We start from the raw sequence: 18,557 nt of genomic DNA, 5'->3' as shown, positions 1-18,557 counted from the left end.
GAAGAAATCTTAGATTGTGATGACCAAGGGGCCGAGGAGAGGTGAATTCCTTAATTTCTCTCCCTAGTGCCTTGATGATGCCTCGTGACTCCTTGAACTCATTTTTGAAACATTTGGAAAGAACGATGATAAATCAAGCTACTAAAAACGTTTGGCTTTCCCCCCCCCCCCCCCCCCACAAAACATGCGTTTTGAGTCAAGCACAGGTCTTTCTGGCACTAAAAACAAGTAGGAAATGAGAAAAAAATTAAAACCAGAAGACTTGAGGAAGGTGACAAATTGGAAAGCATTCTAGGAGATTCATAGGACTGTTTTATGTGAAAGAAGCACTCTAAGGGCTTAAAGAGATTATGGGCAGTTTTATAAAAGGATCTTGGGCTCAAAAGATTGCGGGGGAGGTAGGCAGAAAAGACGAATCTATTTAAACGACAGTGCCACATCCCCGAAATAGTGATATTTTCTGTCTCATCATGTCCCCTTCCTCCACTTCTCTCCCTTCCAGTTGCCTCCCCTCCTCCTCTTTTACTCTTTCCTCTCCCCTTCTCTCCCTCTGTCTCTCCCCCCCCACCCCATCCCCCCCAGGTATGTAAATGTATTTGCCTTAAATTCTTTGTGAATGAATGTTAGAGGATTTCTCAGAGTTCCCAGTTGGAAAAAACCCTTCTACACAACTTGAAAGGCTGATGTCCCTCTCAGGAAATGAATGAGTCGATAACCCCTGACACCAGTGACCAGTCCAGTGAACCCTACCTTAATTCCACTAATACTGGAGGCCCCCAATCAGGCAAGACTGTGAATCTCATAACCACACCATTCAATGTGGTTCAGTTATGGTATTTCACACTTTTCACATACATATATTTGTAGGTTTGACTTTCATCAGATTTAACAATCAACAGGGTTTCAGAATCCACCTATATTTGTTGTTTCTGATTTAATGATGAAACTATTTTCTAATTGAAAATAAACCAGCAGATAAAATATTGTTTACCATAAATGTGTGTTTATGACAAAACTAGACTATACTGGTCTGTGAATTTTACGATAATTACTTTCATATAAATAATAGCACTTACCCTCAGTTTCCATGAATACTTTTTCAGATTATTTTTCTGTTATCAGGTGTTGATTTTTTTTCAGATGTTTATTTTTTTTTAAATCAGATGTTTTTAAAAAGTAATTCTTTAACGTAGAAAACATATCACTTAGTGTTTTTCTGTTTCACAGTATCTGAAATGTTTCACCTGAAATGCCACTATTAAAGTTACTTCATTACAGATCAGTGTAATCAGTTGATTTCCACGATTAAAATAATGCCTAAAAATGTGTTGTTAGCAAATAATTTTTTTTGAGCGCTTTTGTTAACACTTGCGAAATCATTTGGATTTGTACACTTTTGCTTTCCTCCCTACCAGCTGAAACATGGTTATTCTCCCCAAAGTAAATAAAATGAGAAAGCTTTGCCTCCTTTCCTGGGGGAACAACAAAAGAAATAAACACGAAAAATCTTTCCAAATTGATCAGTTTTGATTGATGCCTTTTACCACAAACAGCCGAAAAGAACCTATTTACACACATCCATTTATTTCGGTTCTGAGCCAATTAGTGTTAGTTTATATTTAGTTATTTAGTATGGGGACAAAGTGTAAATAGGTGGTGCCTTCTGTAGGTCTTCAGAAGCTTTTAGATTCAGAATCCGCACATTTTAGTTTGTGTGAAACAGGAGTGTAGCCGGTTGGGAGAGGCGGGGAGGGGGCTTGCGGGTACGGTGGGGGAGGGTCACCTCGGTAGCTCTGCCGAAGGGAAGTGGTATCTGTACAGTTTCTCCGTAAACTGCTTGTTTAAGAAAATGGGGGGTGGGGTGGGGGAAAGAGTGGTGGGGCGTTTTAATGTTTCCCAGGAACGGGTTCTACTTTGTGTTGTAAAGGAAGCGAAGCACGGGTCTAGTTGATCCATAGTATTCCTTGTAGTGTTCGATGAGGTCGGTGGTATTGGCGTCCGCAGCTAGTAATCAGCGATCATTTGAATCCATTTGAAAGGTAAAGGGTGAGCATTTTGAAACTGGGGCCAGGCCGGGGAAGGGACGGCAGGAGCCCAATCCGTTATTAGATTTTCGTTTATTGGGCTCTTCCTTCCATTGGCGGGGCACTTCTTAAATGTCAGGGTCCAATCAATATGGTACGAATTCACCTTTTTTCTCCCACTTGCCCCTCTTTCTCCTCCCCTCCCCTCCCCCCCACCGCTGCCTTTTCTCCCCCACCTCTTTCTCCCGCTGGCGGCTCCTCTTCACCTCCCCTGCCCGGCGCTCCCCTCCCCCTCCCCTCCCCTCCCCTCCCCTCCCCCTCCCCGCCCTACGTCGTCTCGCTCTTGGGGAACAATCGCCACTGATTGAGGTCCACTCTACGTTCGGCTGGAATACTGGGCTGTTACTTAGGAAGTCATTAATCACATCTCCTCCCCCGGAAAGAGATGGCGGAGAAACCTGTGAATGTTACAATTCCCCCTTGAAAACGGTCCGAAATGATAAACCTAAACATGATTTTGAGTACACGAAGGTGCTAGCGGAATTTCTTTATTTTTTTAATTTTTTTTTTTTTTAATTTTCCTCCCCCTGCCCCGCATAGGATCTTATTTTAAATTCGAAAAAAAATTTCAGGGCACGATCAGGTAATTGTGTGCTTCCGTCTTACTGGAGGTGTATGCTACAACTATCCAAAGTTTCACGGAGATGGAATCAGTTTTAATTAGACCGTTTGCAAATCTCATATTTTCCTCTAAGATTTGAATTAAATATGAAATTTGCACCCCAGGCAGGTTTACTGCTATGGAGCAGCTGACTTCTTAGGGGAGGAAAAAAAAAAAAAAAAAAAAAAGCAAAGAAAAAAAAAAAGCAAGCGTAACATTGGTTCCTTTATTTAAATGGCTTTTTCCCCCCTAAATGAGATTATTTAGACAGGCTTGTGTGTAGGGCACGCGTGTGCACATATATGACTGTGCCGGGTTTTTTTTTTTTTTCCCCCTAAATCGACGATTCACAGAGACCCTCCATTGTGTTTAAGGAAAAAAGCACGAAATCAGCATTCTGATTTATCGTAAAGGAGCGTCCCAAATTGTCTTTAAGATACCATGTTTGAGTTTTTCGTGTTCATTCATAAATTATTTTGATGTCAGCCTAGATGAAATGGCGATTGGTTATCTCTTCCTCTTGCCAGCCCCTTAAGGATCCGAGGTGAAATTAGTAGCAAGAAAGCATGTAATTGACAAAGTCACGTGGCTCAGGGGGCCAGAAACTGGAGAGAGAAGAGGAAAAAAAAAAAAAATCAAAAGAGGGAAAGCACATTAGACCATGCGAGCTAAATTTGTGATCGCACAAAATCAAGATGTTAGATTGATGCAGAAGATCACTCCGTTCCAAGGGGAAAGTTTTCATCTCACGAGTTTGGAGCAGAGGGCCCGTGGGGCAACATGGCCGAAGGTTAATTTTCTTTTCTATTGTTTTACTGTGATTTTTCTCTCTTCCTTTCTCTCCCCCCCCTCCCCCTTTCCCACCCTTCTTTGCCCGTCCCCCCCCCTCCCTTCCCCTTTTACCCCAATACTGGGCATTACCCCCGCTCCCCATCGCGCAATGGGGCTTTCTGCAACCTATTGTTACAGATCTCCAAAAATGTTTTGTACCGCCCACACTGATTCACAACTTGAAAAGCTTTCAGGGGGCTATTGTTTGAATTGTTAGAGTGTGATTAAGCGCAGTTTCAGTTAGTGAGCCCAAGAAAACTTTTATACACCTGCCCCCTCCCCCATCCCACCCCAACTTTAATTGAAAGTTATTGGGGGGGGGAGGGGAATGCACATTGCAAATAAGCCTGGGTTCGCCTGCTGCCGCCTGTGCATTAACTAGCTCTAACCATCTTCACGATTTCTCTTTCCTCCTCGCGCCCCCAGGAGAGAATAGTTTGGCTGAGAATTTTCTCTTTGTAAGTGGGATCAGCGTTTACAGCAGCACTATGCAAGTAAAGTACCGCAGGCTGGGCTGTAAAAATGTGGCTGAAAAATGGACTTAAATGAAAAAAGTACACGTATGTACAGAAAAGTGGAAGTTGATGCGATCGATAGAACAGTGTGTGCCCCCCGCCCCCCCCCCCCCCCCCCGGCTTCCCTCTTTAACCCTTTCATTTTAAATATTTTCTATGGAAGAAGATAAACCATTCACTTGAGTTTTCTATTTCCTTCCCCCACGCCCCGGTCAGTTTTTTTTTTGTTTTGTTTTTTTGTTTTTTTCCTTTCAATGAACGGTTTGGAAATACAGACTGACTTTTCTTTTCTTTTCTTTTCTTCTTTTTGTGTGTGTGTGTCCTGTTCTACTCAGGCGGGGCAAGCAAAGGTGGTGAAGAGCCCGGGAAGCTGCCGGAACAGACAGAGGAGGAATCCCAGATTTTGCACGGAACTGGCCACTGTAAGTGGTTCAACGTGCGAATGGGATTTGGATTCATCTCCATGATAAACCGAGAAGGAAGCCCCTTGGATATTCCAGTCGATGTGTTTGTACACCAAGTAAGCCAAACTTCTTTTCCCCTCCTCTTCTTCTTCTTTTTTTTTTTTTTTTGGCCCCCATGTGCAGGAGTTGGTCAGCAGTTTTGTCAATGGACATACCCTAAAAGAGAAAAACCTTCCTTAGCAATCCTGAGTTAATCTGTTTTTTAGGGTAGGTGTAGGGTCCCCTTACTGGGTATCTTTTCCTAAACAGAAAAAGAGATCTCTTTGAAATTTCTCTGCCGGAGTGCTGCTTGTGACTCTATTAGCAAGTTCCTCCTCTTTATTCGACAGCAAAATTGCAGTAGTGTAGCTTCCGGTGTTCTCGGTTACAATATGCTCTGTCGCCTATGCCTAGTGAAGGAGTGGGGCAATGAATGAAGACGCAGTGGTCATTTTAAGTTTTTTTTTTTTTTTTTTTAGTTGCTAGTATAAGAGATCTATGGGTCTCCTTATTTGAGATTTCTTTAGTCACAGTAGCTTACCCTATTACTTCATTTCTGCCTCCCAGAGAGTCATTTGTAGATTCAAGAAAAAAAAAAAAATTGGATTTTACAGTAAAATAAAATAGAACACTGTTGGCCTACTATGGATTTGAAGAAATGCCAAGAGAAGATGTTTGGTAATCAAACCTTTTAGAAATGTGCTCCCTTTTAGGGCATAGGTCCAAGGACACTGTCTCTTTAAGAAACCAAACTCAAAAAAACATGTGGCCAGCTGTGGCTCCAGTTTGTGTGTTTAAAATGTTCTAGTCTGCTACTTTGGGTAAATTTCCACCATTGCTTATATTGTGTTGTAATTTTTTGAGTTGCTTAAACACCAAACAGAATGTCCTTGCTTGTCATTTTCAGAGTTTTAACCCACAAACAAGTAAATTAATACCTTTTGCATTTTCACTCGTCTCTATTGCTTACCATAGTTAAAAAAAAAAAAAAACAACTTAAAATTTGCGAGCTTGATTATTTCATTGAAAGAAGTTGATTCTCTGTAAGGAATTCTTCGGGGTAAAACGAATTAAGACCAAAGATTTATTTTGGCTTGACATTTAGGTTTAAAAAATGGAATGAATGGCTACCAATACTACAGGTTGATTGACAGGAAATAGTATATTTGCATAAAAAGTCTGTATTTTATTTGATACCGTGTTGCATGTTCCTGATAATATTTACAACCTCCTTTACTCCCTAAGGAATATCATCTTCAAATGAAGTATATAAACAATAGAAACATATGAAACCATTCTGTTTTGATCTGTTGTCCTGTGGTGGTTGGTTGCTTCCTGACCTTACTGTGTGGTGTATGTTTTCCTTTCCTAAGGGCCTGGCCATCATTATTGGCTGTTTACATGTGGAAGGATCAGCATAATCTGTGAATTGAAACAGGGTTTAAATACATAAATAGAAGTCCATAGACAGGCTACTGGATTTTATGCCTCCTACTTGATATTGCAAAATGAACCTACATTTTCTGCTTTTTTCCTCCCTAGACTGAATGATTGAAATCTTTGACAAATCCATTTTCTCTCAGGCTCTGGCTTTCCCCACTTTGAACCTTCTGTAGGTTGTTAAATTGTTCTTTACGATCTCATAAATTTGTTTTATAGATGAATGAAAAAAAATAGCCCTTTTCTTCTTTGATCACACCTTGTTATAATTTGGTTTCCTGTGTTTACCTTTTAATACATTCAAATATTAGACATTTTATTAACCAGTATTAATGTTTTAGAACCCCAAGACATCCAAATTTAAGCCATTTAATTGGTTATATGTTGGTAAACATAAATATATCCACTGCATTATAAAATAGTATATTGCTGGAAAAGTTTTATTTACAGATAGTGAGTAATTTCTAGAGTATAAATGTTGATTATTAATATTAAACTTGCTTTACTCTTGTGCTACAAATCATCTATTTACTAATAAAACAGTATTAAAATGATGTATGAGCGAAAAATTCTCATAAAGTGTGTATATTTGTATTCTTACATTATTAGGGAGAAGTATGTAAAAAAGTCGATAAAACTTAACTATTAGCATTTTTGTGATATGAAAAATCAGGACAATGTTATTCTTTAAATTAAAATTAGAAAGTGATATTTCAGGGAATTTTTTTGGTGACTACAGTATTTGTTTTTTGAAGTATATCTCACTTTTTTCCTTAGGGAAAAATTACATAGATTTCAGTTGCTTTATTTTTTTTTTTCTTCCTGATTTTGATGCCTTAGTAGAGGAGTTTCTCTTATATTGAGACTCACATAATTTGCATATAAATCATATGAATCATTGTTTTGAACAAGTCAGGAATTCAACAGATTTTAGCCAGGCAATTGCAAGTAATAATTAGATGGTCATAAATGATGTGTGCAGGTATCATGTCAGCATCACTTACACAGGTTGCAATTCAGGATCATTAAACACAAGTTTTTAAAATACTTTTTAAATTATTATTTTACTGCTATTTTTAGTGTATGAGAATTTTTGAAAGCATACTATATTTAATATAAATTCAAATTAGATTTTCCATTATGTCTGTATACTATTTTGTTATGAAAGAATAAGCATTGTAGATAATTAGGAAGATTAAATATTCAACTGGACTAGTATCTACTCATTATTTTTTTTTTCTACTCATTATTTTAAATACATGGGATGGTTTTTTTTGTTTTCTGTTTTTTTGTTTTTTTGAGTCTTCAGAAGTACACGTGTCATTACATTTTTTTAAAAGTAATATGAAACATTTTTAATAGTATATATTTGGGGAAATAAAAAATAATTTTAGTTTAACATAATATTTAAAAATTTATGCCATGGCTACCAGTATTATTTTTCTTTAAAAAATATCGACTACATATATACTTCAATGATAAGTAAAATATGTAAGAATAAATAGGAATAGCAAAAAAATCTTGACTGCAAATAACTTCACATCAAGAGCAATTTAGTTACTATGAAACGAAGAGAATATATGCATGTTTTTTTTAAACAGCTGTGTATTCATAGTTACATAATTCTATTTAAAATTTGTTGGCAAGAATACAAACTTTCTTGTAATCTCTGGAATGTCACCACTTTCTCAAAAATAAATGAATTTAGGTGCTGTACCTTTCCTATCTCATTGATAAATGCAATGAGATTCTGTTATTTGAAGATGGTATATGACCATGGGTGGTTTTCATATGACTTCCTAATATTAACTTGTGATATAAATGATCACATGATTATGGGTTGGTAATGAATATATGTATTCTGACACATATTAATATGGAAACTTGATAGTGTTTAATAATAGTTTTAAAAACTTGCAAGAATATATAGATACTGTATTTTTGAGCTTTGTTACAGCTTATTGTTTCTGAGTTGTTCCTTAAAACATTTAATAACTAAAATTGGATAATTTTGATGATGATTTAATTTGTTGAATAGGATACATTTGTAGGAATTCCTTACCTTTGAGAGTCCTGTGTAAAGCACAGAGATTTGTCTCTCAATTGAAGTAAGAATATAATAGATTGTTAATACAGATTTCTAAGTGTAGGTTGCTACTAAGGTGATTTCACCAGTTAGAGTACAATTATTTTATAAGTGCTAATAAGTAATACTTCTTTTAGTTTATTGTTACTGATAAGATAAAAGTTAAAACCATGTACCACAGTTAGATTGTGGTATAATGTGTTTAAACTACCTGGAAAGGTCTCTTGAAATACAAACTTTGACAGAACTTAAATATTTAATGATAGTTTAGATGAGTCACATAGAAATTGAAGTTAGATGTTTTGGAGAAAGGCAATGTTACCCAATAACTACCTATTGATGTTTATTATCATTTAAGTTTTTCTTTACATAAATTTTGAAATTTATTTCCACGTCATTTCCTCACCCAATGAGATAAACTAAACTTTATTTTGTTGGGGTGAGGGGGATAGAATCCATTCTCCTTATTTTTCTCTCTTCAGCTCATTTGCATAATAATATTTTCTTTGCTTGTTCAGTTCTGTATCTGGAATTCTTTACCATCAGTGGTACAAAGAATTTTTAATATAAATATGCCATTTATTTCACTATTTATGTAAGAATTCTTTTCAAAGAGTAAGAACAATTTCAAAATGACTGTAAATTTAGCTGCCATTACTTGATAGGCATAAGTATTTATTAATAATTTGGTTTTGAATTCTTAATTTACATTTCAAGTATTGATGTTTTCTTCTTATGCTCTTTATTTTTGGTTTATACTTTGATTTTAATGGAAAACACACATATCCATATTATAATTTTATATATTTATATTCCTTTTATTTGCTCAGAAAACATATCAAAGCAACATATCAAGTAGAAGACAGAAGAATAATTACTGTTACTGAGATAAATTTAAAGCATTTTTATTAATGGCATAGGATATGAAAACATTTGGAGATGAACAGTTTTTAAATATATGAACATTTTATGTATTATACACAGTTCAATTGATGTAGTAGAGAGTTCATGTTTTAGTGATTATTATGCATTTTATGGAAACAGACTTACTCTAGTATGTTCATGTTTAAGGATTTTTTTTCATGATATTTCATCATCAATTTATTAGCCATCTTTGTTTTTATCATAATTTAGCATATTTTCCATTTTTTCACATGCAGAATAGTTGTGATTATTATTCTTGGAGCTGTTGAAAATATGTTTCAAAAATTATTTAAACAAATCAAAGTCTTAGAAATAAAAAAAAATGTGGTCATGTAACAATGATAGCTCATTTGTTAGTGAGTTATACATTATAATATTTTGAAAATGGCTCCTAAAGCTACCAAGATTTCAAGATGACTTGCCTAGCTGACCAATTTGGAAGAATCCCAAATGAAATGTGTTAAAGTCTTTAATCATAAAAACACACATAAAGACATTTAAATAAAAATTTTATGACTTATTATTATCTTAAAAGCTAATAGATACTTTCCTTCTGATTTTCAAATGCCTGGTTCATTTTCAAGACCCATTTTTTTGTTTACTTCTAAAAAGATATTTTTATTCTAATTCAGTTTAAACATGGAGTGTGAATTGGGCACATATTTAAGATAGTCTTCCTCATATTAAATACTATTGATGAATACCAACTATACTTCAGTAAAAATGAATCAAGATTATTGTCATAAGTTTTAAGTATTTTCCTCTTACTTTTTCATTCTTCTTTTTTTTAAAGGCTGTTCATAAAAAATGAAGGCAGTAAATCAAATAATTGTTTTTTAAACAAATATGTGAGAGACTACTTACAAGTATTTAGCATGGCAACTTTAACCTACCTTTACTGAATCTTAGAGTTCTTGTATTTCATAAGTTAAAGACTTCTTTCTTGCCTGTATTCAGCATCCTAGATAAAAAGTGAGATCGTTGTTGTAAATTTTGTTGCTTTTGGGCAGGAATGAAGCCTGATTATTTAAACTTGCCAGAATTCTTTCTGCTCAGAAATTACATGGATATTGCAGATAGTTTTGTGTATCTTAACTGAGTAGTCCTTGTGGTTTTGTGATTAACCTAAAAGTTACTAGTTAAAAATATGGTGTGCTGTGTTTTTTTATTTCCAATCGAAGTATAATCTAAACAAAGTGAGGGATTTCTGATTAATTAAACTGAAAATGTATTGCTTTAAATATGATATTTCTTTGATTTGATTTGGAACTACACATGAAATAGTTACTATTATCAATTCTTTATATCTTGATATATTTCTCACTGAATTTTAAGTGACAAGAAATTCAGCTTGTTCAATATATAGGTAATGGCATTGTAACATACACAGTCCTTAAGAAACTTCTATGGTTTATATTCTTCTCTAAAATAATGTGATTATAACATTTTCTAATATCAAGACAGTAACATACTTAAGAAAATACATTTTCAATAAAATACACTGCAGATCAGTGGGGTACATTTAGAAATTATCTTTTAATGAGTACTTCTATCAAATAAGTAACAAAAGTAAAATAAGTAACAAAATAAGTAACAAAAATTGCATTTTGATACATGAGGATTGATTTTATTTTCTATCTAGCAACAAAATGGAAATTTATCTGAAAATGAAAGCCTTCTCTACCCAGTTTCTAAATATTTGGCAATTTGGAAATGCTGTCTAACCTAAGATTTACAGATAATTGATATATTTAATTTTATCTTTTTTTTTTATATAATCCGCGGCAAATTGGAGTCATTAATACCTCACTATTCCAGGTGTTGTATAAATTGTGTATCAAGTGTGTGTTTAATAAATAAACTAAAATGTTAAACTAGTCCTTACCACGATAAAATCACAGATAAGTTGTTTTCAGTGGCATATATTCATGGTAGAAAATTAAATTGATACCTTTTTTAATGTGCCCTCTTTAAAATTGGGCACAATGTGCTGTATAATGTTAATGGCTTAATTTCCCTTACAGTGAAATACAAAGCATTTAATTATAATTTTATGGCATGTAATATTGCTTAATATTGTTTAAAATATCAGGATATAAATCAAGACTTGGAAGTGATTAGTTATACTGGTTGTTTTAATAGTTTGTTTTATTATTAGATTCCGTTGTATATATCCAGTTTGTGTATTCTTTAGTATAAGTGAAGGAATAAATACTATTTTAAATAGATCTGCTGTGGTAATTTAATACTTCTTTGTCTATTACAAATATTTAATCCTTGTGAGATACTGTACAGTAGTATAGCTTCTGGTCAAATAGATCAGTATTCAAATCCCAATTTATTGATTGTAGGGGAAATGAGTTACCTTGTCAGCGTCTCAGGGTCCCATAAAGGGAGGGGACAAAACAATAACCATTTTTGTATAGGGTTATTATGAGGATTAAATGTTACTAAACATGTAAAGCATTTAACACTGAGCCTGGGATATAGTAAGGGCTCAGTGATGTTTGTTGTACATGGTTACTATTTCTAAGAAGTAGTAGTCTGGTAGGCTAAGGGGTAGAGCATCAGAAATGAAGTTTTGGATTTGGCTCTGCCACTTGGTGGTTTTCTTACTTTTGGCTAGTCACTTCCTCCAAGCTTCAGTGTTCCCATGGGTGAAATGTGTTCAATAATGTCTTTTCTCCCTATTTTTCAGGGCTAGGGTAAGAGTTCATTGAGGTAGTATACATGAAAATAATTTAAGAATGTAACAACACTAGGTTTTAGTTTTAATCTTTATTAGACTACTATATTTTTATTAATACTCTCACCATATAACTCGTCAGAATTTTTAAAAGATAAGTAAGCTCATCTCATTTATTTTTTGGCCTTGTCTGCTTTTCTTGAGGTATAATTTATATAGAATAAAATTCACCAGATTAAAGCATACTGTTAGATGAGTTTTGACAAATTATGTAACCACCACCACAGTCATGATGCAGAACACTTCATCACCCCCAAAAAGTTCCCTTGTGTCCATTTGTAGTCATTCACCCTTGAAGACAAGAGGTTTAGTTGTTCTATATGATTATTGATATGTCATAGTAACTGGTTAACTGACGTGGCTCTTTTTAACTTTGTCACCTTAGACATAAGCTACAACTCAGTATCCTTTATTAGATACACTCCACACTTATTTTGATGTTTTCTTTTGTTCCTCTTTATAGTTATTTCTGCTTGCCTTTTCATTTGTAGTTTCTGTGTTTGTAAAAGTAAAATTAATTAATATACATTTCACTCATCTTCCGTCATTTCATTTATCCTTATGATACTTTTTCATGCAGTATAAACTCATTGCTTACCTAAAGGGCATATTAGGCTTATTGATGCATTTCTTGTTAGAAATTTAATGAAGTTCTATGTCAACTGAGTAAACATTCTTAGAGCTGTAAGTTGACAAGATGGTTTATTGCATAAAAGTACTAACTTTTGAGAAAATGGTTAGTTAGAAAAATTTCTGGTTCCATATCCAAGTATTTTTCTATTGATCACATAGTAAGTGTAAAGCACTGTTGGGTGATAAAGATTTAAGAGTTTGCTCTCCAGTTTGCTATATGTTATTTTCTTCTTTTTAGCAAACTTTTTAATAAGATTTTTCCAATTCTCATTCTTTTCACTCGAGGTATAAAAGCAATGGGTCATTTTTTTCCCATCACCCACTCACTTTCTTATGAAACCTACTTTTGTAGCTTCTACCCATTTAATTTGGGGAAAACTATCAGAAAATAGTAAATGTTAGTTTTCAAATTTTGAGCTAAATACAGTGATTTCTCATCAGTCTTAAAATACCTAGTTTTTAGATTTTATATGTAGAAATTGTCTTTATTAATGTTTAGAATCATTTCACTGTGCTATTAATGACACACTTACTACTGCTTAAACCTTTTTGTTAAAACAATCTACTTTTTAAAATCAAACCCACTTTCATTTACTACTTTATTAATCTTAACGTTAACATTTACTTCAGAATCTTTTAAGTTTGCTCATAACTTTAAGGTTTTTGTTCAGTTTTATTGTGCTGTATTATCTAAAGATTCTGTGTAAAATTCAAAATGAGTCTACTCTGGCCATGGTTTCTTCATGATCATTTATTTCCTTAAGCTTTGTAAGCAGTTGCCTAGGCTGTTACTAATAAGTAGCTATGGTGTTCCTAAATACTATGATGCCTAAATTCTTTTAACATTTTCTTCATTCAGATGAATTCTTTATCCTTAGTTGAGACTGTGATAGAAGTGTAACAACATAAATTCTATCCATTGCTTTTAAAAAACTTACTGGATCGTTGATATATTGTAGAGCTCTGAATGAGTTCTATCAACTGCCTTTTTCCAAAGTATGTTTTTAATAATACATCATTTTGCTTATAGAATGGAAACACTGGTACTTGGGAGACTAATTCCACTTTGAACAACTTCGTTAAATAGATTAAATGATACTAGAGACACATACCTAACACAGTTCTAAGTCCCACATTTACGAAGATAAATGAATAAATTTGTTTTCAGTTTTAACAAATAAAAAAAACTTCTTTTTTAGGATTGGTTAAACTGTGAATCTGAAATTTAATCCACAGTATCAAACTCATTTATTTAGCTCTGTAATTAAAATTTTTAGTTGAATACTAAATCTAAGGACAGTTGTATTTGCACGTTTGCCCCTTTCACTGTTTCCTCCCCCATGCCATTGAAGAATTTTGAATGGTGAGGAATTTGCGCCCTTTGGCTCAGGTTGCAGACCCACTTGATCAAGCCAGAGAAGCTGGGGTCAGAACTATTCATTGCTTATCTTTTCCTTGGGCCACTTGTAAATCCTGCCTTTCTGCTCTGTAAAAAATCTCTTTCTATTAGACTTATAATAAAGCCTGGAGTATAAAAATGGGCATAGTAGCTGATGCTTGATTGTGATTCTGCGTGGGTTAATTTCACTAATTTAGAAGTTTTTCATTGCGTTGCAACTTATTTGTATAATTTTATTTAAATATATGTTATTTCATAATATACTAAAAAAAAGCACGCATTGGTATTGAAAGTGCAGTGATATTCTATCTTAGGTTGAGATTTTACACTTTTGAAATGTAGTGGTTACTTTTAAAAATTGAATTAGTTAATTTCAGTCAGCTCTATAAAAAGTCCCATAGTATTTATTTTGTTTTGATGTATTTAATTTCTGGTGTTTATACTGACACTTAAAATTTGCTTGAATTATAGTACAAGTTTATGAACTGAATAGTGGTGTGAATACTTTAAATATAGAACCAGATTTAAACAAACACAAAACACTTTGTTCTTATCTCTGCATCCCTTAAAAGTATACAGCTCTGGTTCAGGACCTCAGGACCACCCATCACCCTGGACATTGGATACTCCTATTTATTCAAGAAGCTTGTGAAGTATCTGTGTGCTGCCTGGTGGGGGATGGTGTGTGTATCAGTGTAGGGGATCACAGTTAGGTGATTTTACCCCAACAAAAGCAGCAAAATTATTTATAAACTGAATTCTGTCCCTGTAGAATTTTCTAGTTGTGAAAACTATCTTACATTAAATGCTTCTTATTTTCTGTAAGCTTTGGTTACAGTTTTCACATTTTTGATGCTTTCAGAAGGTTAAAGTGGGCCCCCATTAAGATTAACCTCAATCCATTACAGCTTTTTGGCTTGCAGGCCCCACCCATTGGCCTTGGATAGCTAATACCGAGCTTTTGTTTCTTCCTGTAGAAAGGAAAGGAAAGAAAACTGTTCTTTCTCTTTCATTGTGCAAGTCACGTGACTTCCCTTTTGGTTAGTTACAGATAGGTTGGAAGTGCATCTCAAAAGGAGTAAGATATCAAAGTTTTATGTTTGTATGAAATATTCATTGAAATATTTATTGAATTCATGTGTTTTATGACATTAAAATATTTGTTTTTGAACAACTATACCTCAGTTTACATACATGTAAACTGTTGTCTTTTTAGGAAGCCAAGAAGGTTACTAAATAGATGTTTAAAATAATACTCATCTTTTTATCTACATTGTTGTACTTTCGCAGTGTACTTATTTTTCTATTATTGTTTAGCATCATTTGAATTGTTGCTTATTTCTCAGAACTCATGGTGTAAAGAAAGTAGGAATGGTTGGGATGATTTAGCAAGGAAAAATTGCTGGTAGGAAAAAAGAAAGAAATGTGGTACAGGACTGTGTGTAAATATAGGAAGAAATTAATTGGTCACATTTTCTGTTACTCTTTCATCTAACCTTTCAGTAATAATAAGCAGTATAGGTAGCTGTTTGGGAGAAAATGCTCTCTAGCTCTTAGGCTATTAATATCAATGGACAGATACTTTATTATGAAGTTAGATGATGTGACAAAAGTGTTGATATTTAGTTCTAATTTGGTGATTTAGTCACTATGTTGTGATTTTAGTATGAATCATGAAATATTTAATCTTACGGTTATTTTAATTTGCTCTTAAGCTATCTTTTGAAATATTTAATTTCTATTTTAGTAAACAATATAGCTATCACTAAATAATAAATAAGTAAAATATTTGAAACAATGGTAGTTTTAAAAGAGAATCTTCTCAAGGATTTTTAAAATACAGTGTTCTTTGGCCATGATATTTCTAAGCATGTAAATACTTTAAAAAGACTTGTGAGGAGAATACTTAAAATCTAAGGTACATTTTTATTTAAAATACTATATTTCAGTAAAATGTTCCAGACTGTTGTTCCATAGAAAAGCATTGTTTCTTACATTTTTATAGTCTTGTGGGTCTTAAAGAGCAATGTGATATTTAATCCTATGATTTTGTTATCAATCCACGGTAACTTGGTTAAGTAGATTTCAAAATACGAAACATTTATTGAGATATATAAAGCTTCTCAAGTTTCTATTAATAATGGGGGGTATATCAGCTTTTCAATAACTAGAATCTGGCATGAAGTTGGTAATTAATGTGGTTGGTCCATGCTTTATTGACATTAAAATTTATAGCAAGTGATTTATTTTGCATGTGCTTTGAGCTGAATATTTCAGTTTCTGTTTAATTAATGTAAATATTTATTGACATTTATTTTAACGTTTAAATTGTCACAGAAATTTTACTTTTGGGAAAGGCTTAGGATATTAAAATTTTCAATTCGGTGGTCGTCTTCATATACATTTGGATTACAAGCTATTCATAAAACACCAAAGCTATTATTAAGTATTTGAATCTAGTATTGATATTTATTGTAGAAGTAATCATATTGCGTGTTAATGTCACTGTAAGTTTAAAATAAAAATATTAACAAACAAAAGCCTACTTTAAAAAAATGCTACTGGGTTTTTTTGTGTGTGTACTACATGCTTTTTTCTTCCTACTCTTCAAACAAAATTTGATATTAGAAGGTGAAAGGTTGAGTGTTTTCCTTTTATAATTCTGTGTTTTCCTCCTGCAAAAAATTTTTTAACTTGTGCAGAGAACAGTAATTTTTAAAATGAACATGGGCTTTAAGTGACTTCATGTTTGTTTAAAAGTATAAGGCTCATTGGTGGGAGTAATACCATTTGGGGTATTGCTACTTATTTTCATGTGGGTTACTATATGGTTCATTAATGAATTTTCTTTTTCCAAAAATAAACTTCATAATAAAAGAGAAAATAATTTTTTTAGTCGTTGAAATACATGAAAGGCCAAGTAAATACAGACATTTATTTCAGTGCCTATTCTTTATTTTGGGGTTTCATGTTTATTTTTGCAAAGACATTCTGATTTTAAAAATGTTAACAGATAATGTTTGGGAAATTGCCTTGTTAGGTATTGACCACTTTTCCATCCTTTCTGTCTTTACCTTTAAAAGTATCTGGTTGCTATTAAACCAATACTATATGTAAAGGTAATCCAGAACGTCCTGTGAGATTCAATGTTTGACATATATTCAGTTTCCCAAATTTACAAAATCTGAATTTTTTTTGCAAAATCTCATAAAGCATAGGAAAATGTTTTCAGAGTAAGATTTTAAGACAATAGAGTTAATTATTTTGACTTACATTAAAAAAACTAGCTGTAAATTGAAAAAAATTACTCAAAATATTTAAAGTGCTATGTTGTTCCCAAATTATTCCCTGTCCTAACATTATCATTTGATCTGCCACTAGGAATCATGAAGGCTCTAAGGGGACTCTCTCTTTAGTGTCCTTCTTCCCTTGTTTCTCCCCTCCCCCTCCTTTTGCACCTTCGGGAAGGAAGCCTGGGGCCCTAGCTCTAGAGATACCAGGAAAAAGCAATCACTCAGCACAAAATGTCTGTCTTTAGCAGAAGTATCATCCCTTGGAGAAGAGGATGGTTGAGAAAAGGTTAATAACAGATAAAGAGTTTTTCAGATTTACTCTAAGTTAATTTAAAATTTGTTTTTGGGACAGCTGGATATTTCTGTTGTTACTGGAAAAGAAGTCTACTTTGTTTAGGCATTATAGCAAAGTCGAACCTCGTCCTTCACACTTTACTTAGCTTTGGTTAAATCTTTTGTATCTTATCTCTTGGCTGTTGCCAGTGATTTTCCTCACATTGAGGAGGACCATGAGTTATAAATAAAAGCAATGGGTGAATAGGTAATTTTAACTTTTCTAAACACTTAACTGATATTTGTGGCATTTACCTAAATTTCCTAAGAAAGTATATATGAAATGTTTTACTCTGCATCGCCTGTCATCTTAAAGATAACATCTTTGTGTGTAACATATTTTTGCTTAGAGGAGGACTTTTGAATCACAAATTGAATCATAAAATAGGCTAACAGTGAGAATAAATTGATAATGATAGATCTAGAAATGTAATTATTTACTTCCTTAGATTGTTCACAAAATCTCTTTTTTTCTCCCCAAGATGAACAAAAAAATGCAGATTCAGTGGGGTAAACAGTATAAAATGTAATGTAAGATTGCCGAAGGGCCCAAATTTCTTTCATTGTACTAAGAGATATTTCTGCCAGCATTTCTTCATCTTGAAGGGCAATCCCTTACTTGCTGAGTTGTACATGAATTTTTTAAGTCTCTTCTACTTGTTGATCCTGGGTTGAAAAACTTAAGCAAAAGGATGATGGAATCTCACAATTAGCTTAGTGAGGATTTTAGAAGTCATATTTTAAATCTGACAGGTGATAAACGTAATAGTAAATGATAATGTAAAATTAAATATTACATAATACTTAGTTTTTTTAATACTTAGGTTTTAAGGAATGAACCTAAGATATTGAAAATTTTAAATATTATGTACTTAAGGGCAAATATAAAAATATAATAGCAAATATCTTTCAGGTAATATAAAATTGGTAAGTATAAGCAATCTTTTTATACAATAATTTCAAAAATATAGTTAGAATGCAATCATATATTTCTTTCTACTGTCCAGCCCCCCTCCAGATAAACCTTTATGTTTGTTTTGGTTTTTAGTTGCTTGCTAATATTAAGTTCCCACTACTGCATGCCTGGGGATAGACTCTATTTTGTTACCGTTTGGTCCTATGTGTCAGTCATCCCCAAGCCACTGGTGAATCTCCCCTCAACCAGTGCTTCTGTTCTGTCAACACAAGAGAGCCCTTCAGCTATAGTCAATCAGTATTGTAGCAATGAT

At 33.4% G+C, this 18,557-nt stretch overlaps 1 protein-coding gene and 1 long non-coding RNA gene across 7 annotated transcripts in view; one reads left to right on the top strand and one right to left on the bottom strand.

The window, feature by feature from the left end:
- The window catches only part of LIN28B (lin-28 RNA binding posttranscriptional regulator B), a 136,221-nt gene that overhangs the window by 12,408 nt on the left and 105,256 nt on the right, over positions 1-18,557 (top strand). Inside the window, exons 1-3 of one of the 6 annotated variants that reach the window (XM_077902946.1) lie at positions 1,893-2,039; positions 3,213-3,475; positions 4,367-4,551. In XM_077902946.1, coding sequence (XP_077759072.1) covers positions 3,466-3,475; positions 4,367-4,551 — 195 coding nt within the window. In that variant the 5' untranslated portion in view covers positions 1,893-2,039; positions 3,213-3,465. Of the gene's footprint in view, positions 1-1,892; positions 2,040-2,385; positions 2,668-3,212; positions 3,476-3,924; positions 4,077-4,366; positions 4,552-18,557 lie in introns of those variants that run through there. The other 5 variants (XM_077902944.1, XM_077902943.1, XM_077902947.1 and 2 more) reach the window with 5 other exon arrangements.
- Positions 4,527-18,540, bottom strand: LOC144317063 (uncharacterized). Its single transcript, XR_013382932.1, has 3 exons — positions 18,437-18,540; positions 9,818-9,885; positions 4,527-4,651 (listed from the first exon to the last, which is right to left on the bottom strand). It is a non-coding gene; the product is annotated as an uncharacterized LOC144317063 (long non-coding RNA).

The sequence above is a fragment of the Canis aureus genome, chromosome 7, assembly GCF_053574225.1.
Source record: "Canis aureus isolate CA01 chromosome 7, VMU_Caureus_v.1.0, whole genome shotgun sequence".
Lineage (NCBI taxonomy): Eukaryota > Metazoa > Chordata > Mammalia > Carnivora > Canidae > Canis > Canis aureus.
The sequence above is the reverse complement of the archived record's forward strand: the minus strand, read 5'-3'. Positions and strand labels throughout refer to the sequence as shown.